Genomic DNA, 14,195 nt, shown 5'->3' with positions numbered 1-14,195 from the left:
AAGACTAATGCTATCGGTTGTGAGTCCAGGTTGAGTGTTCAGAGATTGTCTCACTGATGATACTTACATTGAATTATTTTCATACCAGAATATGGTATGTGTTTTTCCTCCAGAAACACATACTTGTCACTGCTCATCGGACACGTCAATGCAAGTGGTGATGTACCGGCATTCAAAGTATATATAAATGTGTATGTGACCAATAACATTTGATTTGATTTGAATGTGCATAAAGGTATCAGCATTAATGATGTTTCAAATACCACCCACAGCAGTCCCACCAGTTAGAGACAAAAGTGCCTACCTGATTGAAGACTCTGTGATCCTGACTATCATATTGAGCACTGAGAATCTAGGTCACAGGTCATTGGTCAACCTCTCTCTCTCTCTCTCTCTCTCTCTCTCTCTCTCTCTCTCTCTCTCTCTCTCTCTCTCTCTCATCTGCTGTGCAACTCCACATAGACTCTCAGTCAACCTGAGATGCAATGATGTCACTGGTTAATGAGGGCTCCCCATGATATGTGGGAGGGGCCAGTTAGGCTGAGGGAGAGCAGCTATTGGCTCCCAAAGGCAGAACTTCTCTCTTGTGTGGCTAGCCCGGTGCTTGGCTGGTGATTCCAGGTTGGGGAGGATTCTGTCTGAGGATCTCACAGCCCTATAGGTGGAACTTCTATTGCAAGTGATGCAAAGTCGGTTCTAAAGAAAAAGAGAGGGTCTCATCTTATCTAACTCTATGAAGAGAAAGGGGCAATCCCCTGCTATTTGATCAAGGTTTGTTTCAGAGTTTACTGAAGTATTTTTTTTTAAAGATCTCGAAAGTGTGGTACGTAATGAGTTTCATCTGATTACAGCATATCTCATTGATGCTTGTTTTAATTAATCATAAAGAAACAAGTAATTGATAGTTCATTACAATGTAATTACCATTCTACTGTGTACAATCTTAGAAAATGCCAAGTCTGTACCGTAGTATAAAGTGCTACCATGAAGATGGCAAGTTTGCATGTTTTTTCAGTTGCATGGTCTTGGTCTGGTGTAAACAGGGTCCCGGCCAGTGAGGAGTGTGGAGGCAGGCAGGCAGTGATGGAGTAGGGCTGGTCCTCTGGAGGTCAGGGGGGCCTAGGAGGGGGTCTGCTGGGGAATGTGGCTTGGCTGTCAGGCCTCTCTGACAGATGAGGTCTGGGTGACGGGGGAGGGGGGGTGCTGAGTACTGCTGTCAGACACTGGCCCTCTGTCCTCCAGACTTTCTGGGGCCACCATGGAACCACAGAAATGGATGGGTGCCTTTAGGGGGGGAATTTGGGCAATATGCTTTCTGAGGTGTATATATATATGCCTCTCTCTCGCTCTCTCTCCTCTCCATCTTTCATCTCTCCCTCTCTCTCTCTGTGCAGGTGATCCAACAGGCTCTGGTGATCCCTTATCTCTAATATCTATCTCTGTGTGTGTGTGTCTCTCTCTCTCTCTCACATTACTATCTATCTATCTATCTATCTATCTATCTATCTATCTATCTATCTATCTATCTATCTATCTATCTATCTATCTATCTATCTATCTATCTATCTATCTATCTATCTATCTATCTATCTATCTATCTATCTCTCACTCTCTCACTCTCTCACTCTCTCACTCTCTCACCTTTCCATCTTTCATCTCTCTCTCCCTCTCTCTGTGAAGGTGATCCAACAGGCGCTCCACAGACAACCCAGCACGGCAGCCCAGTACCTGCAGCAGATGTATGCAGCCCAGCAGCAGCACCTCATGCTTCAGACAGCAGCCCTCCAACAGCAGCAGCAGCAGCAGCAGCAGCAGCAGCAGCAGCAGCAGCTGAGCAACGCTCAGCTCCAGAGGCTAGCCGGTGTGCAACAGGTCCATGTAAGTGGTGTGTGAGTGGTGTGTGAGTGATGTGTTTGTGTGTCTATTGGAGCATTGATTGTTTGTGGCCACAGGGGACAAGGAAATTCCAGATTGCACTTTTTTATAGTCACCAATATGTTTGTCCCATGCAGCAATAAAAGCCTAAACTCTGATGTTGCAAACAGCATGGTAACTGAGCCATATGAACCATATGATGAAGATGACAATTCAAAGTGTTACTGATAGAACTATCCTGGTTAAATGAAATGAAATACAGCATATTGACTGATATACTGTGTAACTGAGATGTGGTCAATCTCACCAAAGCAGATCTTGATCGTCTCGACCCAGCTTTCTGCTAAGGTTGGCCTTGTAATACACACTGCTGTCCTGGTGCCCAAAGACTGCCTCTTTATCATAGACATACATTAACCATGTCTCCAAAGTCATGCACACTGGTGATTTCTCTTCTATAGGATGCTGTGTGTGTCAGTGTGTTCATCGACCTTTGACCTGGACCAGGGATTCACAACCTAGGGGGGGACCTTCCTTGATTTGAGTGGCGAAAGAAACTGTTTCTTCTTTTTTACAGTTTGCGATTCTTTATACCGATCTAAACGACGCATAAACCTGTGCTTTCGGCTGTAAAATGTCAGAGGAAGAACCGACTCTGATGCACATGGGAATATCTTTGGTTTGTCTCTATGACATTCAGATGCTGAGGCACGACCTTCTAAAGTAGAGGAGTCAAATAAATTGGACTTTGCTTGGGAGGTAATCTTATACAATATGTGACTCTGTCGCTAACAATTGATTGAATCACATTCGGTAAAAGAGAATATGTATTATTAAATTGAGGGTTCATATAAATTATCATAATAAAACATATCTGGTAACAGAATAACATTTGGGGAAATCGGGTCTAGACTATTTTCCTTATGCATTATTATTATTACTATTATTAAATAGCCTACCTAAAATATGTCATGCATCTTGTTAAACTATGTAGAAGTGCAGGAAATTAACTTAAAAAAAAAAAATCATAGGTCCCACAAACTAAACAAACTCAAGCTGGTGTTGTATTTAATATAGGCTATCTCAATAAACAATAATATAAAATTGTGACATTTTTCAAATGTGAAAAAAGGTTGGGAACCCCTGACCTGGACCATATGATCCCTGGACATACAGGACATAGGTTGATAAGTATTGATCTCAACTCAACTGATTTCTTTACGTCCATCTTTCAAATCCTCCTGGACAGCCATGGATTACACATGCATAATCTGATTTGCTCTCTTTAGTATCGTGTCGTTCAGTGCTCCACGAGATAGACGAGACATTGAAAAGTGATGGTTCTCACGTGGGCCACACATTCTGGATGGGTGTGTTCATTGCAAGTTGGATCAAAAGCAACAGTATTATTAAAAATGCATATTCATTACCTTAATAATAGGCCATTGAACCAAACAAACCCATTCAAAAACAAATGGTGTTACAGTTACATGTCTTTTTTTTGCATTTATTGTTTTAATCAACATTTCAAAACAAGGCATGGGTTCTATTGACTAGCTAGCTGATAGACTGTCGAAAAGACTTCCACACTCTGCCTTCCTTCCCTCCATGTTTACCTGCGATGGGAGCTGCTTCCTGTGGGCTAATGTGTGGATTGATGGAGAGCCCTCTGTGCCTCTCTCTGTCTCTCTCTCTCTCTGAGAATGCCCCCAGGCTTCCTGAGCTCTGACAGTGATGAATGTCTGTGTACCCGGGAGACTGCAAGGCATATACCAGTGCCAAGGGAACCACAGCACACGACATACCTCATATACAGTGAGGTCCAAAAGTATTTGGACAGTGACATTTTGTGTTGTTGTTTTGGCTCTGTGCTCCAGCACTTTGGATTTGAAATGAGACAATGACTATGAGGTTAAACTGCAGACTATCATATATTTGTATATATTCATCCATTTCGGGTGAATCGTTTTGAAATGACAGTGATTACATCAAGCTTGTGTCTACAAACTTGTTGGATACATTTGCAGTTTGTTTTGATTGTTTTAGATAATTTTGTGCCCAATAGAAATGAATAGTAAATAATGTATTTTGTCATTTTGGAGTCACTGTTAATGTAAATAAGAATATATGTTTCTAAACACTTCTAAATTAATATGGATGCTACCATGATTACGGGTGAATGGAGTCCATGTCCTGACTTATGTTTCAGTCTCTCTATCCTGGGGTTCAGGGTATCCACTTTTGTTTAGAAGTCTGTGAGAAATTACAGTGCCATAGACATGGACCTCAATAGCGTGACGTTGAATTGACGTTGAATTGAGTGTGTATCTCAGTAGGAATGGTTAATAGTTAAAGGTCAATTAAAAAAAATAATCTTAATATCAAATCATTTCTGGGTAACCTCACCTTACTGTGATTATTTTTTATTATTATTTTCAATTTTCAACTGAACACTATCTTTCTTATTGGTCTGTTAACTATGTCACCAGGCAGGCTAAAACTCCATCCCACCAAAACTATTCAAACAGCTCTTCCACTAAAAGGGCATTATCCTCATTTTCACAATTTCACAGTATTATTCCAACCTCATAGTGTGGAAATACGGTGAGGGAAAAAAGTATTTGATCCCCTGCTGATTTTGTACGTTTGCTCACTGACAAAGAAAGGATCAGTATATCATTTTAATGGTAGGTTTATTTGAACAGTGAGAGACAGAATAACAACAAAAATATCCAGAAAAACATGTCAAAAATGTTATAAATTGATTTACATTTTATTGAGGGAAATAAGTATTTGACCCCCTCTCAATCAGAAAGATTTCTGGCTCCTAGGTGTCTTTTATACAGGTAACGAGCTGAGATTAGGAGCACACTCTTAAAGGGAGTGCTCCTAACCACAGCTTGTTACCTGTAAAAAAGACACCTGTCCACAGACGCAATCAATCAATCAGATTCCAAACTCTCCACCATGGCCAAGACCAAAGAGCTCTCCAAGGATGTCAGGGACAAGATTGTAGACCTACACAAGGCTGGAATGGGCTACAAGACCATGGCCAAGCAGCTTGGTGAGAAGGTGACAACAGTTGGTGCGATTATTCGCAAATGGAAGAAACACAAAAGAACTGTCAATATCCCTCGGCCTGGGGCTCCATGCAAGATCTCACCTCGTGGAGTTGCAATGAGCATGAGAACGGTGAGGAATCAGCCCAGAACTACACGGGAGGATCTTGTCAATGATCTCAAGGAAGCTGGGACCATAGTCACCAAGAAAACAATTGGTAACACACTACGCCGTGAAGGACTGAAATCCTGCAGCGCCCGCAAGGTCCCCCTGCTCAAGAATACATATACAGGCCCATCTGAAGTTTGCCAATGAACATCTGAATGACTCAGAGGACAACTGGGGAAAGTGTTGTGGTCAGATGAGACCAAAATGGAGCTCTTTGACATCAACTCAACTCGCTGTGTTTGGAGGAGGAGGAATGCTGCCTATGACCACAAGAACACCATCTCCACCGTCAAACATGGAGGTGGAAACATTATGCTTTGGGGGTGTTTTTCTGCTAAGGGGACAGGACAACTTCACCGCATGAAAGGGACGATGGACGGGGCCATGTACCGTCAAATCTTGGGTGAGAACCTCCTTCCCTCAGCCAGGGCATTGAAAATGGGTCGTGGATGGGTATTCCAGCATGACAATGACCCAAAACACATGGCCAAGGCAACAAAGGAGTGGCTCAAGAAGAAGCACATTAAGGTCCTGGAGTGGCCTAGCCCCAACCACTAGGCTACCTGCAAGTTGGCACAAATTATTGATTGTTAGTTTTGATATTGGTACCTTTCTTCATTTCCTTCATTTCCCAGGCTACCATAGTGACAGGAAGACAGAGCTCCAACCAGAATTGGACCTCCTCTCACCAGACATGTACCACACAGACCACTGTGAGTGGAACTGTTTTAATAAAGCTGTCTGTCTGTAGCTAGTCCACTGATTTTAATGACTGTCCCTGTTTCTGTCTGCTTGTGTCCTTGTGACCTAGATTATTTTTGGGTGTGCTACATGTCCATGTCAGCATGCCTGTTCCTGCATCTTTGTATCGTTTGCGCCTTTATGACTTGATTATATCTAGGGCATGAGGGCAACCTTACAGAACTTTCGTAAAATAAACATGTTAACAGATATGATTGGAATTGTGTTAGTTCTTCTACAAGTTATGGTCATTACAGTACACCCCTCTCCCAGGTAAACCCGGCCACACCTCCAGCAGCGGCCCAGATAATCAACAGAGTCCAGAGTGTTAGCTCCACTCCCTCCTGTATCCCCCAGCAGGCTGTGCTCCTAGGCAACGCCTCCAGCCTCGTCCTCACCGCCAGCCAAGCTCAGATGTATCTGCGGGCTCAGATGGTAAGAGAATGGCACGCACGCACACATTTGTCATACCTATTTCACCGCTGATTGAATGGTCTATAGTCATCTCCTCTCCACACAACTAGATGGGCCTCTTCATCTGAATAGTAAAGGAACGTTTTGCTCAATCTACTCAAATCTAATTGTATTGATCGCATACACGTTTAGCTGATGTTATTGAAGGTGTAGCGAAATGCTTTTGTTCCTAGCAGTAATATCTAACAATACACAACGATACACTTTGGTAAACCGTGGGGTGTTGGGTTGAGCGCACAGAGATGGACACAGAGACAGGGAGGTTCTAGTCAGAAAACACAACTTTACTAGGAAACTAAATAAACGTAACAACAAAATAACTTAAGGTCGGCTCGGTCCTTCTTCTCATTTAGGCTCCGTGCCTCCGGGAGCTTCATTCCCCTCTGTAGGCTCACTCCTGGCCTCTCACTTTTTCTCTCCCACGGTGTGCCCTGGTGCTCCATTTATGTGGCCTTTATGGCTGGTTGGCACTTTCCCCTAATTACACCGAATTGGTGCCATCAGCGTTGGGGTGCCCAGCCTGGGTACTCCCAACAGAGGGGGCCAATGTCCCAGCACGTACCTCCCCGCTATCACCAACCCCCAGGGTAGACCTGCCGGGATACCAGAACACACAAATATAAAAGTAAAATAATGGAATTAAGAAATATATAAATATTAGGACGAGCAATGTTGGAGTCCGGAGTATAAATAAATATATATATTATTTGTATTTATTAATGATTAAATACAGCCTTATTCTAAAATGGATTAAATCATTTCCTAATCAATCTACAAACAATGCCCCATAATGACAAAGAAAATACAGTTTTTTATTTTTATTTTTGTAAATGTATTACAAATAAAAAAACGAGATATGACATTTACATAAGTATTCAGAACCTTTACTCAGTACTTTGTTGAAGCACGTATGGCATCGATTACAACCTTGAGTATTCTTGGGTATGATGCTATAAGCTTGTCACACTTGTATTTGGGGAGTTGCTCCCATTCTTCTCTGCAGATCCTCTCAAGATCTGTCAGGTTGGATGGGGAGCGTCACTACACAGCGATTTTCAGGTCTCTCCAGAGATGTTCGATCAGGCTTAAGTCCGGGCTCCAGCTGGGCCACTCGAGGACATTCAGAGACTTGCCCCGAAGCCACTCCTGCGTTGTCTTGGCTGTGTGCTTAGAGTCGTTGTCCTATTGGAAGGTAAACCTTCGCCCCAGTCTGAGGTCTTGAGCATTCTGGAGCAGGTTTTCATCAAGATTTCTATGTACTTTGCTCCGTTCATCTCCCCCTCAATCCTGACTAGTCTCCCAGTCCCTGCCACTGAAAAACATCCCCACAGCATGATGCCGCCACTACCATGCTTCAGTGTAGGGATGGTGCAGGTTTACTCCAGACGTGAGGCTTGGCATTTAGGCCAAAGAGCAACTTGGTTTTTATCAGACCAAAGAATCTTGTTTCTCATGGTCTGTGAGTCCTTTAGGTGCCTTTTGGCAAACTCCAAGGGCAGTCTCCCTGACCAAGGCCCTTCTCCTTCGATGGCTGTAACGTAACAAAATGTGGAAAAAGTCAAGGGGTATGAATACATTCCGAATGCACTGTATAGACATTATGGACAATACGTGGATAGAATATACAGTTGAAGTCGGAAGTTTACATACACCTTAGCCAAATACATTTAAACTCAGCTTTTCACAATTCCTGACAATTAATCCTAGCAAAAATTCCCTGTCTCAGGTCAGTTAGGATCACCACTTTATTTTAAGAACGTGAAATTTCAGAATAATAGTAGAGAGAATTATTTATTTCAGCTTTTTTTTCTTTCATCACATTCCCAGTGGGTCAGAAGTTTACATACACTAAATTAGTATTTGGTAGCATTGCTTTAAAATTGTTTAACTTGGGTCAAATGTTTCGAGTAGCCTTCCACAACCTTCCCACAATAAATTGGGTGAATTTTGGCCCATTCCTCCTGACAGAGCTGGTGTTACTCAGTTAGGTTTGTAGGCCTCCTTGCTCGCACAAGCTTTTTCAGTTCTGCCCACAAATTGTCTAAAGGATTGAGGTCAGGGCTTTGTGATGGCCACTCCAATACCTTGACTTTGTAAGCTTTAAGCCATTTTGCCACAACTTTGGAAGTATGCTTGGGGTCATTGTCCATTTGGAAGACCCATTTGCAACCAAGCTATAACTTCCTGACTGACGTCTTGAGATGTTGCTTCAATATATCCACATAATTTTCTTTCCTCATGATGCCATCTATTTTGTGAAGTGCACCAGTCCCTCCTGCAGCAAAGCACCCCCCACAACATGATGATGCCACCCCTGTGCTTCACGGTTGGGATGGTGTTCTTAGGCTTGCAAGCCTCCCCCTTTTTCCTACAAACATAATGATGGTCATTATGGCCAAACAGTTTCATCAGACCAGAGGACATTTCTCCAAAAACGATCTTTGTCCCCATGTGCAGTTGCAAACCGTAGTCTGGCTTTTTTATGGTGGTTTTGGACTAGTGGCTTGTTCCTGCTGAGCGGCCTTTCAGGTTATGTCGATATAGGACTCGTTTTACTGTGGATATAGATACTTTTGTACCTTATTCCTCCAGCATCTTCACAAGGTCCTTTGCTGTTGTTCTGTGATTGATTTGCACTTTTTACACCAGAGTACGTTAATCTCTAGGAGACAGAACGTGTCTCCTTCCTAAGCGGTATGACGGCTGCGTGGTCCCATGGTTTTTATACTTGCGGATGAACCAGACTTGTGGAGGTCTACATTTCTTTTCTGAGGTCTTGGCTGATTTCTTTAGATTTTTCCATGATGTCAAGCAAAGAGGCACTGAGTTTGAAGGTAGGCCTTGAAATACATCCACATGTACACTTCCAATTCACTCAAATGATGTCAATTAGCCTATCGGAAGCTTCTAAAGCCATGACATCATTTTCTGGAATTTTCCAAGCTGTTTAAAGGCACAGTCAACTTAGTGTATGTAAACTTCTGACCCACTGGAGTTGTGATACAGTGAATTATAAGTGAAATAATCTGTCTGTAAACAATTGTTGGAAAAATTACTTGTGTCATGCACAAAGTAGATGTCCTAACTGACTTGCCAAAATGATAGTTTGTTAACAAGAAATTTGTGGAGTGGTTGAAAAATGTGTTTTAATGACTCCAACCTAAGTGTATGGTAGTCTGGCTGTATGTAAACTTCCGACTTCAACTGTATAGTATATCTGAAGAATACGTAGGAAAAAATAGAATATGTACAGCAATAGTTGAATAGGATGGACTTGACTAGAATAGAGTACTCTATGTTTTCCATATGATTTAATATGATGATTTCCTTCATGTGGCCAGGGTATAGATATGTGCCACAGCAGAGGGTAATTTAGGAAAACAAGACTCAAAACTTGAGTTTCAGTTATGTTTTTACTGGCAGATATACTGAAGTTCCTCGTATGATTTTTTGGACAGGAGCCATAATGGATAGTAATGTTTTTGTTGTTGTTGACAACTCTTTCCTCTCTGAAACCATCAAGCATCCTTGAGTTGCAATCCATCTTAGATCAGAATAACACAGTGCAAGGCTGCACATGGCAGCCCTTGTTCAAAATCAAATTGCTACCAGGGAAGAAAATGCCTTAGCCATGTAATTCATGGATGGCAAGATTCAGCTGAAAGAGCTTTGTTACTGTTATTTTTTGGGCTCAATAGCTCAGTGGGATAACACCAACTTTATCTGAGGGCTTAGCTGGTCCTGATTTGGAGCAGTCTTAGTGCCAATATTTTTTGTTGTTCTCCCAGCTCATCTTCACCCCAACTGCAGCTGTTGCCACTGTCCAATCAGCAGCCTCATCCCAGTCTGCCACCAACCAACAGTCTGCTAGTGCACAGGTAACATTCACCACACACAACCCCAATGAGCACACACTTGGATACAATTTTTTACTTTTAACTAGGCAAGTCAGTTAAGAACAAATTCTTATTTACAATGACGGCCTACACCGGCCAAACCCGGTGATGGTGGGCCAATTGTGCACAGCCCAATGGGACTCCCAATCACATCCGGTTGTGATACAACGTGGAATTGAACCAGGGTGTCTGTAGTGACTCCTCTAGCACTGAGATGCAGTGTCTTAAGTACAGCCCTATGGGACTCCCAATCACAGCCGGTTGTGATACAGCCTGGAATTGAACAAGGGTGTCTGTAGTGACACCTCTAACACTGAGATGCAGTGTCTTAGACCGCTGCGCCACTCGGGAGTCCTACTATGGGAGAATCCCAATTGGTTTTTCTCGCCTCCTCTCCTCCGTCTTCAAGGAGAGGAAACGTGGAAACAAATGAGCTTGTATGAATTGAGCATGTCTTTCTCCAATCACAGGTCATCAGGCAAATTATGTTTACAGGGGCAGAATCCCAAAATAAATATGTAAAGTGATAATAACAGATTTAGCTAGTTGTGCAAGACATTTTATAGATAAAAGGATGAGTAAAATATTGTTTTTAAATGTGTGCATGTGTTTCTCCTCTGAGAAAACAAGAGCTGATTCAAAGGGGGCGTGGCGCATTTCAAAACGCTTCTGCGATAAGGAGCCGAGAGGATACACCTGTGCTTCCTCGGTGGGAGAAGGCTATCGAGGAGGGGACGACACTCCTTTTTATTTTTTTAACCTTTATTTAACTAGGCAAGTCAGTTAAGAACACATTTTTATTTGCAGTGGTGTAGTTCTATTTTCTTTTAGTTGAGGAAGTGCCATTTTTGAATTTGTCAATCAAAGTTTGTAGCCTACTGACAGATGTAGCCTATTGAATATCATTGTAGAATAGACCTATGCATAAAATGCTTCATCCATTTGCAACGTCTGCCTATGCCCACACATTGTCTCAAGAATATTTGCTATTTTTAATATGCCAAACACTGTTAGGTGTACCTAATATCCAAATAGGCCATCATCTCTGTCAATCTTGAATGATAATTCTATACGTTTTACCGGTGAAATGTCCAAACTGCATACCAATAATTTGATCTCAATCAGTTTCATGGGAATATGCCTTTAGATCTTCTGACTGTTTCGTGAGCGAAGAAGCCCTTTCCTGCAGTCAAATGACCAAATCGCCCTCTAGTGGCCCTCTAGTGGCCTCTAGTGTTATTAATATTTTTCATAATTGTATAATTAATTAACACATTTTTTTTTACCACCAAAAATACAATATTTCTATGTCAAGTGATTTGGTTATATTTCAGTCTTCTGTGATGTACAGTACCAGTCAAAAGTTTGGACACACCTACTCATTCAAGGGTTTTTCTTTATTTTTACTATTTTCTACATTGTAGACTAATAATGAAGACATCAAAACTATGAAAAAACACATATGGAATCATGTAGTAACCAAAAAAGTGTTATATTTGAGATTTTTTTTAAATAGCCACCATTTGCCTTGATGACAGCTTTGCACACTCTTGGCATTCTCTCAACCAGCTTCATGAGGTAGTCCCCTGGAATGCATTTCAATTAACAGGTGTGCCTTGTTAAAAGATAATTTGTGGAATTTCTTTCCTTCTTAGTGTGTTTGAGCCAATCAGTTGTGTTGTGACAAGGTAGGGTTGGTATACAGAAGATAGCCCTATTTGGTAAAAGACAAGTCCATATTATGGCAAGAACAGCTCAAATAATCAAAGAGAAACGACAGTCCATCATTACTTTAAGACATGAAGGTCAGTCAATGCGGAACATTTCAAGAACTTTGAAAGTTTCTTCAAGCGCAGTCGCAAAAACCATCAAGCGCTATGATATAAACTGGCTCTCATGAAGACCACCACAGGAAAAGAAGACCCAGAGTTACCTCTGCTGCAGAGGATAAGTTCATTAGAGTTACCAGCCTCAGATATCGTCAATTAACTGCACCTCAGATTGCAGCCCAAATAAATGCTTCACAGAGTTCAAGTAGCAGACACATCTGATTATCAACTGTTCAGAGGGGACTGTGTGAATCAATCCTTCATGTTCGAATTGCTGCAAAGAAACCACTTTTAAAGGACACCAATAAGAAGAAGAGACTTGCTTGGGCCAAGAAACACAAGCACAACAAACACATTAGACCAGTGGAAATCTGTCCTTTGGTCTGATGAGTCCAAATTTGAGATGTTTGGTTCCAACCGCCGTGTCTTTGTGAGATGCAGAGTAGGTGAACGGATGATCTCCGCATGTGTGGTTCCCACTGGGAAGCATGGAGGAGGATATGTGATGGTGTGGGGGTGCTTTGCTGCTGATATTGTCAGTGATTTATTTAGAATTCAATTTATTTAGAATTACCATCTAGTTTGCACTTAGTGGGAGTATCATTTGTTTTTCAACAGGACAATGACCCAAAACACACCTCCAGGCTGTGTAAGGGCTATTTGACCAAGAAGGAGAGTGATGGAGTGCTGCATTAAATGACCTGGCCTCCGAAATCATCCAACCTCAACCCAATAGAGATGGTTTGGGATGAGCTGGACCTCAGAGTGAAGGAAAGCAGCCAACAAGTAATCAGCATATGTGGGCACTCCTTCAAGACTGTTGGAAAAGCATTCCTCATGAAGCTGGTTGAGAGAATGCCAAGCGTGTGCAAAGCTGTCATCAAGGCAAAGGGTGGCTACTTTGAAGAATCTAAAATATCAAATATATTTTGATTTGTTTTGCACTTTTTTGGTTACTACATGATTCCATATGTGTTATTTCATAGTTTTGATGTCTCCACTATTATTCTACAATGTTGAAAATAGTACAAATAAAGAAGAACCCTTGAATGAGAATGTGTGTCCAAACTTTTGTTTGGTACTGTATATAAAGTATAATATTGGGATGCAAACTCAAAACTGAATACATTTCAACTCTGTATCTGACATGGTATAGATGTCTTCTTTTTTTAATCGCATAACCATGTGTGTGAAGTGTATACTTTTGTTTCAAAGTAGATTTGTTTGACTACCAAGAAACACTCTGTGTGACAATGATTTAGCCCACTATAGTAAAATGATAACTGTAGTCATGTGTGCAGAGGCCCATCGGTCAGAGGCTTGACCACTTTGAGCGGGCAAAATCCAATGTAGAACAGCCACAGACAGGTCTTGCTAAAATGGCTGTCTTCAAAACAGTTTGTTATGGATTTGGCGCTTACTGTCCAAGTGATTAGCTTACATAAACGTACCACCTCTATTGCATATGTAGACAAACTGATCCACCGCATGAACCTTTCATCACACCAACGAGATATAGGATCCAAATTCACTGCGTGTCTGCCTTGATGTTCATAAAGCTCCACGCACCCCTTCTTGCGCAGTGGAATCCAGAATTATATGTGACCAGTTGGTTACGGTGCTGCCCTTTCTGCACCACGATTCGAAGGGCGCTCCCATCAATTAAAATAACCCTCATCAAGATCTGTTGCCTACGCCTAATAGTCCTATTACAAATAGAAGATTATCACCTCTCACAGTGGTGCTCGTTTAATGACGTTAAATAGAAGCTGAATCAACATCTCGCAAGATCACATAATGATTCCTTTTTATTTTACATGACAGAACAGAATATAATAGCATATACTGTAGCATAGTATGTCTATAATATGATACACCAAAAACACCTGCTCAGTCATTTCTTATCTGAAGCTGAATAGTAAAAAAAAAAAAACGTGGAATTCCAAGTTGGATGACCGTTCAAAAGATTTTCTAGTCTGAGCTGTGTTTTTTCATGAGTTGTCTTGAGCTCAAGTCATACGTCGGAGCTTTCAGTGTTGCGAGTTCCGTTGTTTTGAACGCGGCATTATTCATCATTGGTGCCACAACCAGAGTGAGAAGACAGGGAAGAAACATTTACCTACAGGTGTAGAATCTTCTTAATTTGATCACT

The 14,195-nt window shown here is 41.7% G+C and overlaps 1 protein-coding gene across 5 annotated transcripts in view; it reads left to right on the top strand.

Moving 5' to 3' along the window:
• Positions 1-14,195, top strand: part of LOC106572235 (polyhomeotic-like protein 2) — a 42,582-nt gene that overhangs the window by 16,290 nt on the left and 12,097 nt on the right. For 4 of the 5 annotated variants that reach the window (XM_014146245.2, XM_014146244.2, XM_014146246.2 and 1 more), the window contains exons 3-6: positions 1,681-1,878; positions 5,739-5,816; positions 6,118-6,279; positions 10,107-10,196. In XM_014146245.2, coding sequence (XP_014001720.2) covers positions 1,681-1,878; positions 5,739-5,816; positions 6,118-6,279; positions 10,107-10,196 — 528 coding nt within the window. Of the gene's footprint in view, positions 1-606; positions 772-1,680; positions 1,879-5,738; positions 5,817-6,117; positions 6,280-10,106; positions 10,197-14,195 lie in introns of those variants that run through there. The other variant, XM_014146249.2, reaches the window with a different exon arrangement.

This window comes from Salmo salar, chromosome ssa15 (assembly GCF_905237065.1).
Source record: "Salmo salar chromosome ssa15, Ssal_v3.1, whole genome shotgun sequence".
Lineage (NCBI taxonomy): Eukaryota > Metazoa > Chordata > Actinopteri > Salmoniformes > Salmonidae > Salmo > Salmo salar.
Note: the sequence above shows the minus strand (reverse complement) of the source record. Positions and strands in the feature narration are given on the sequence as shown.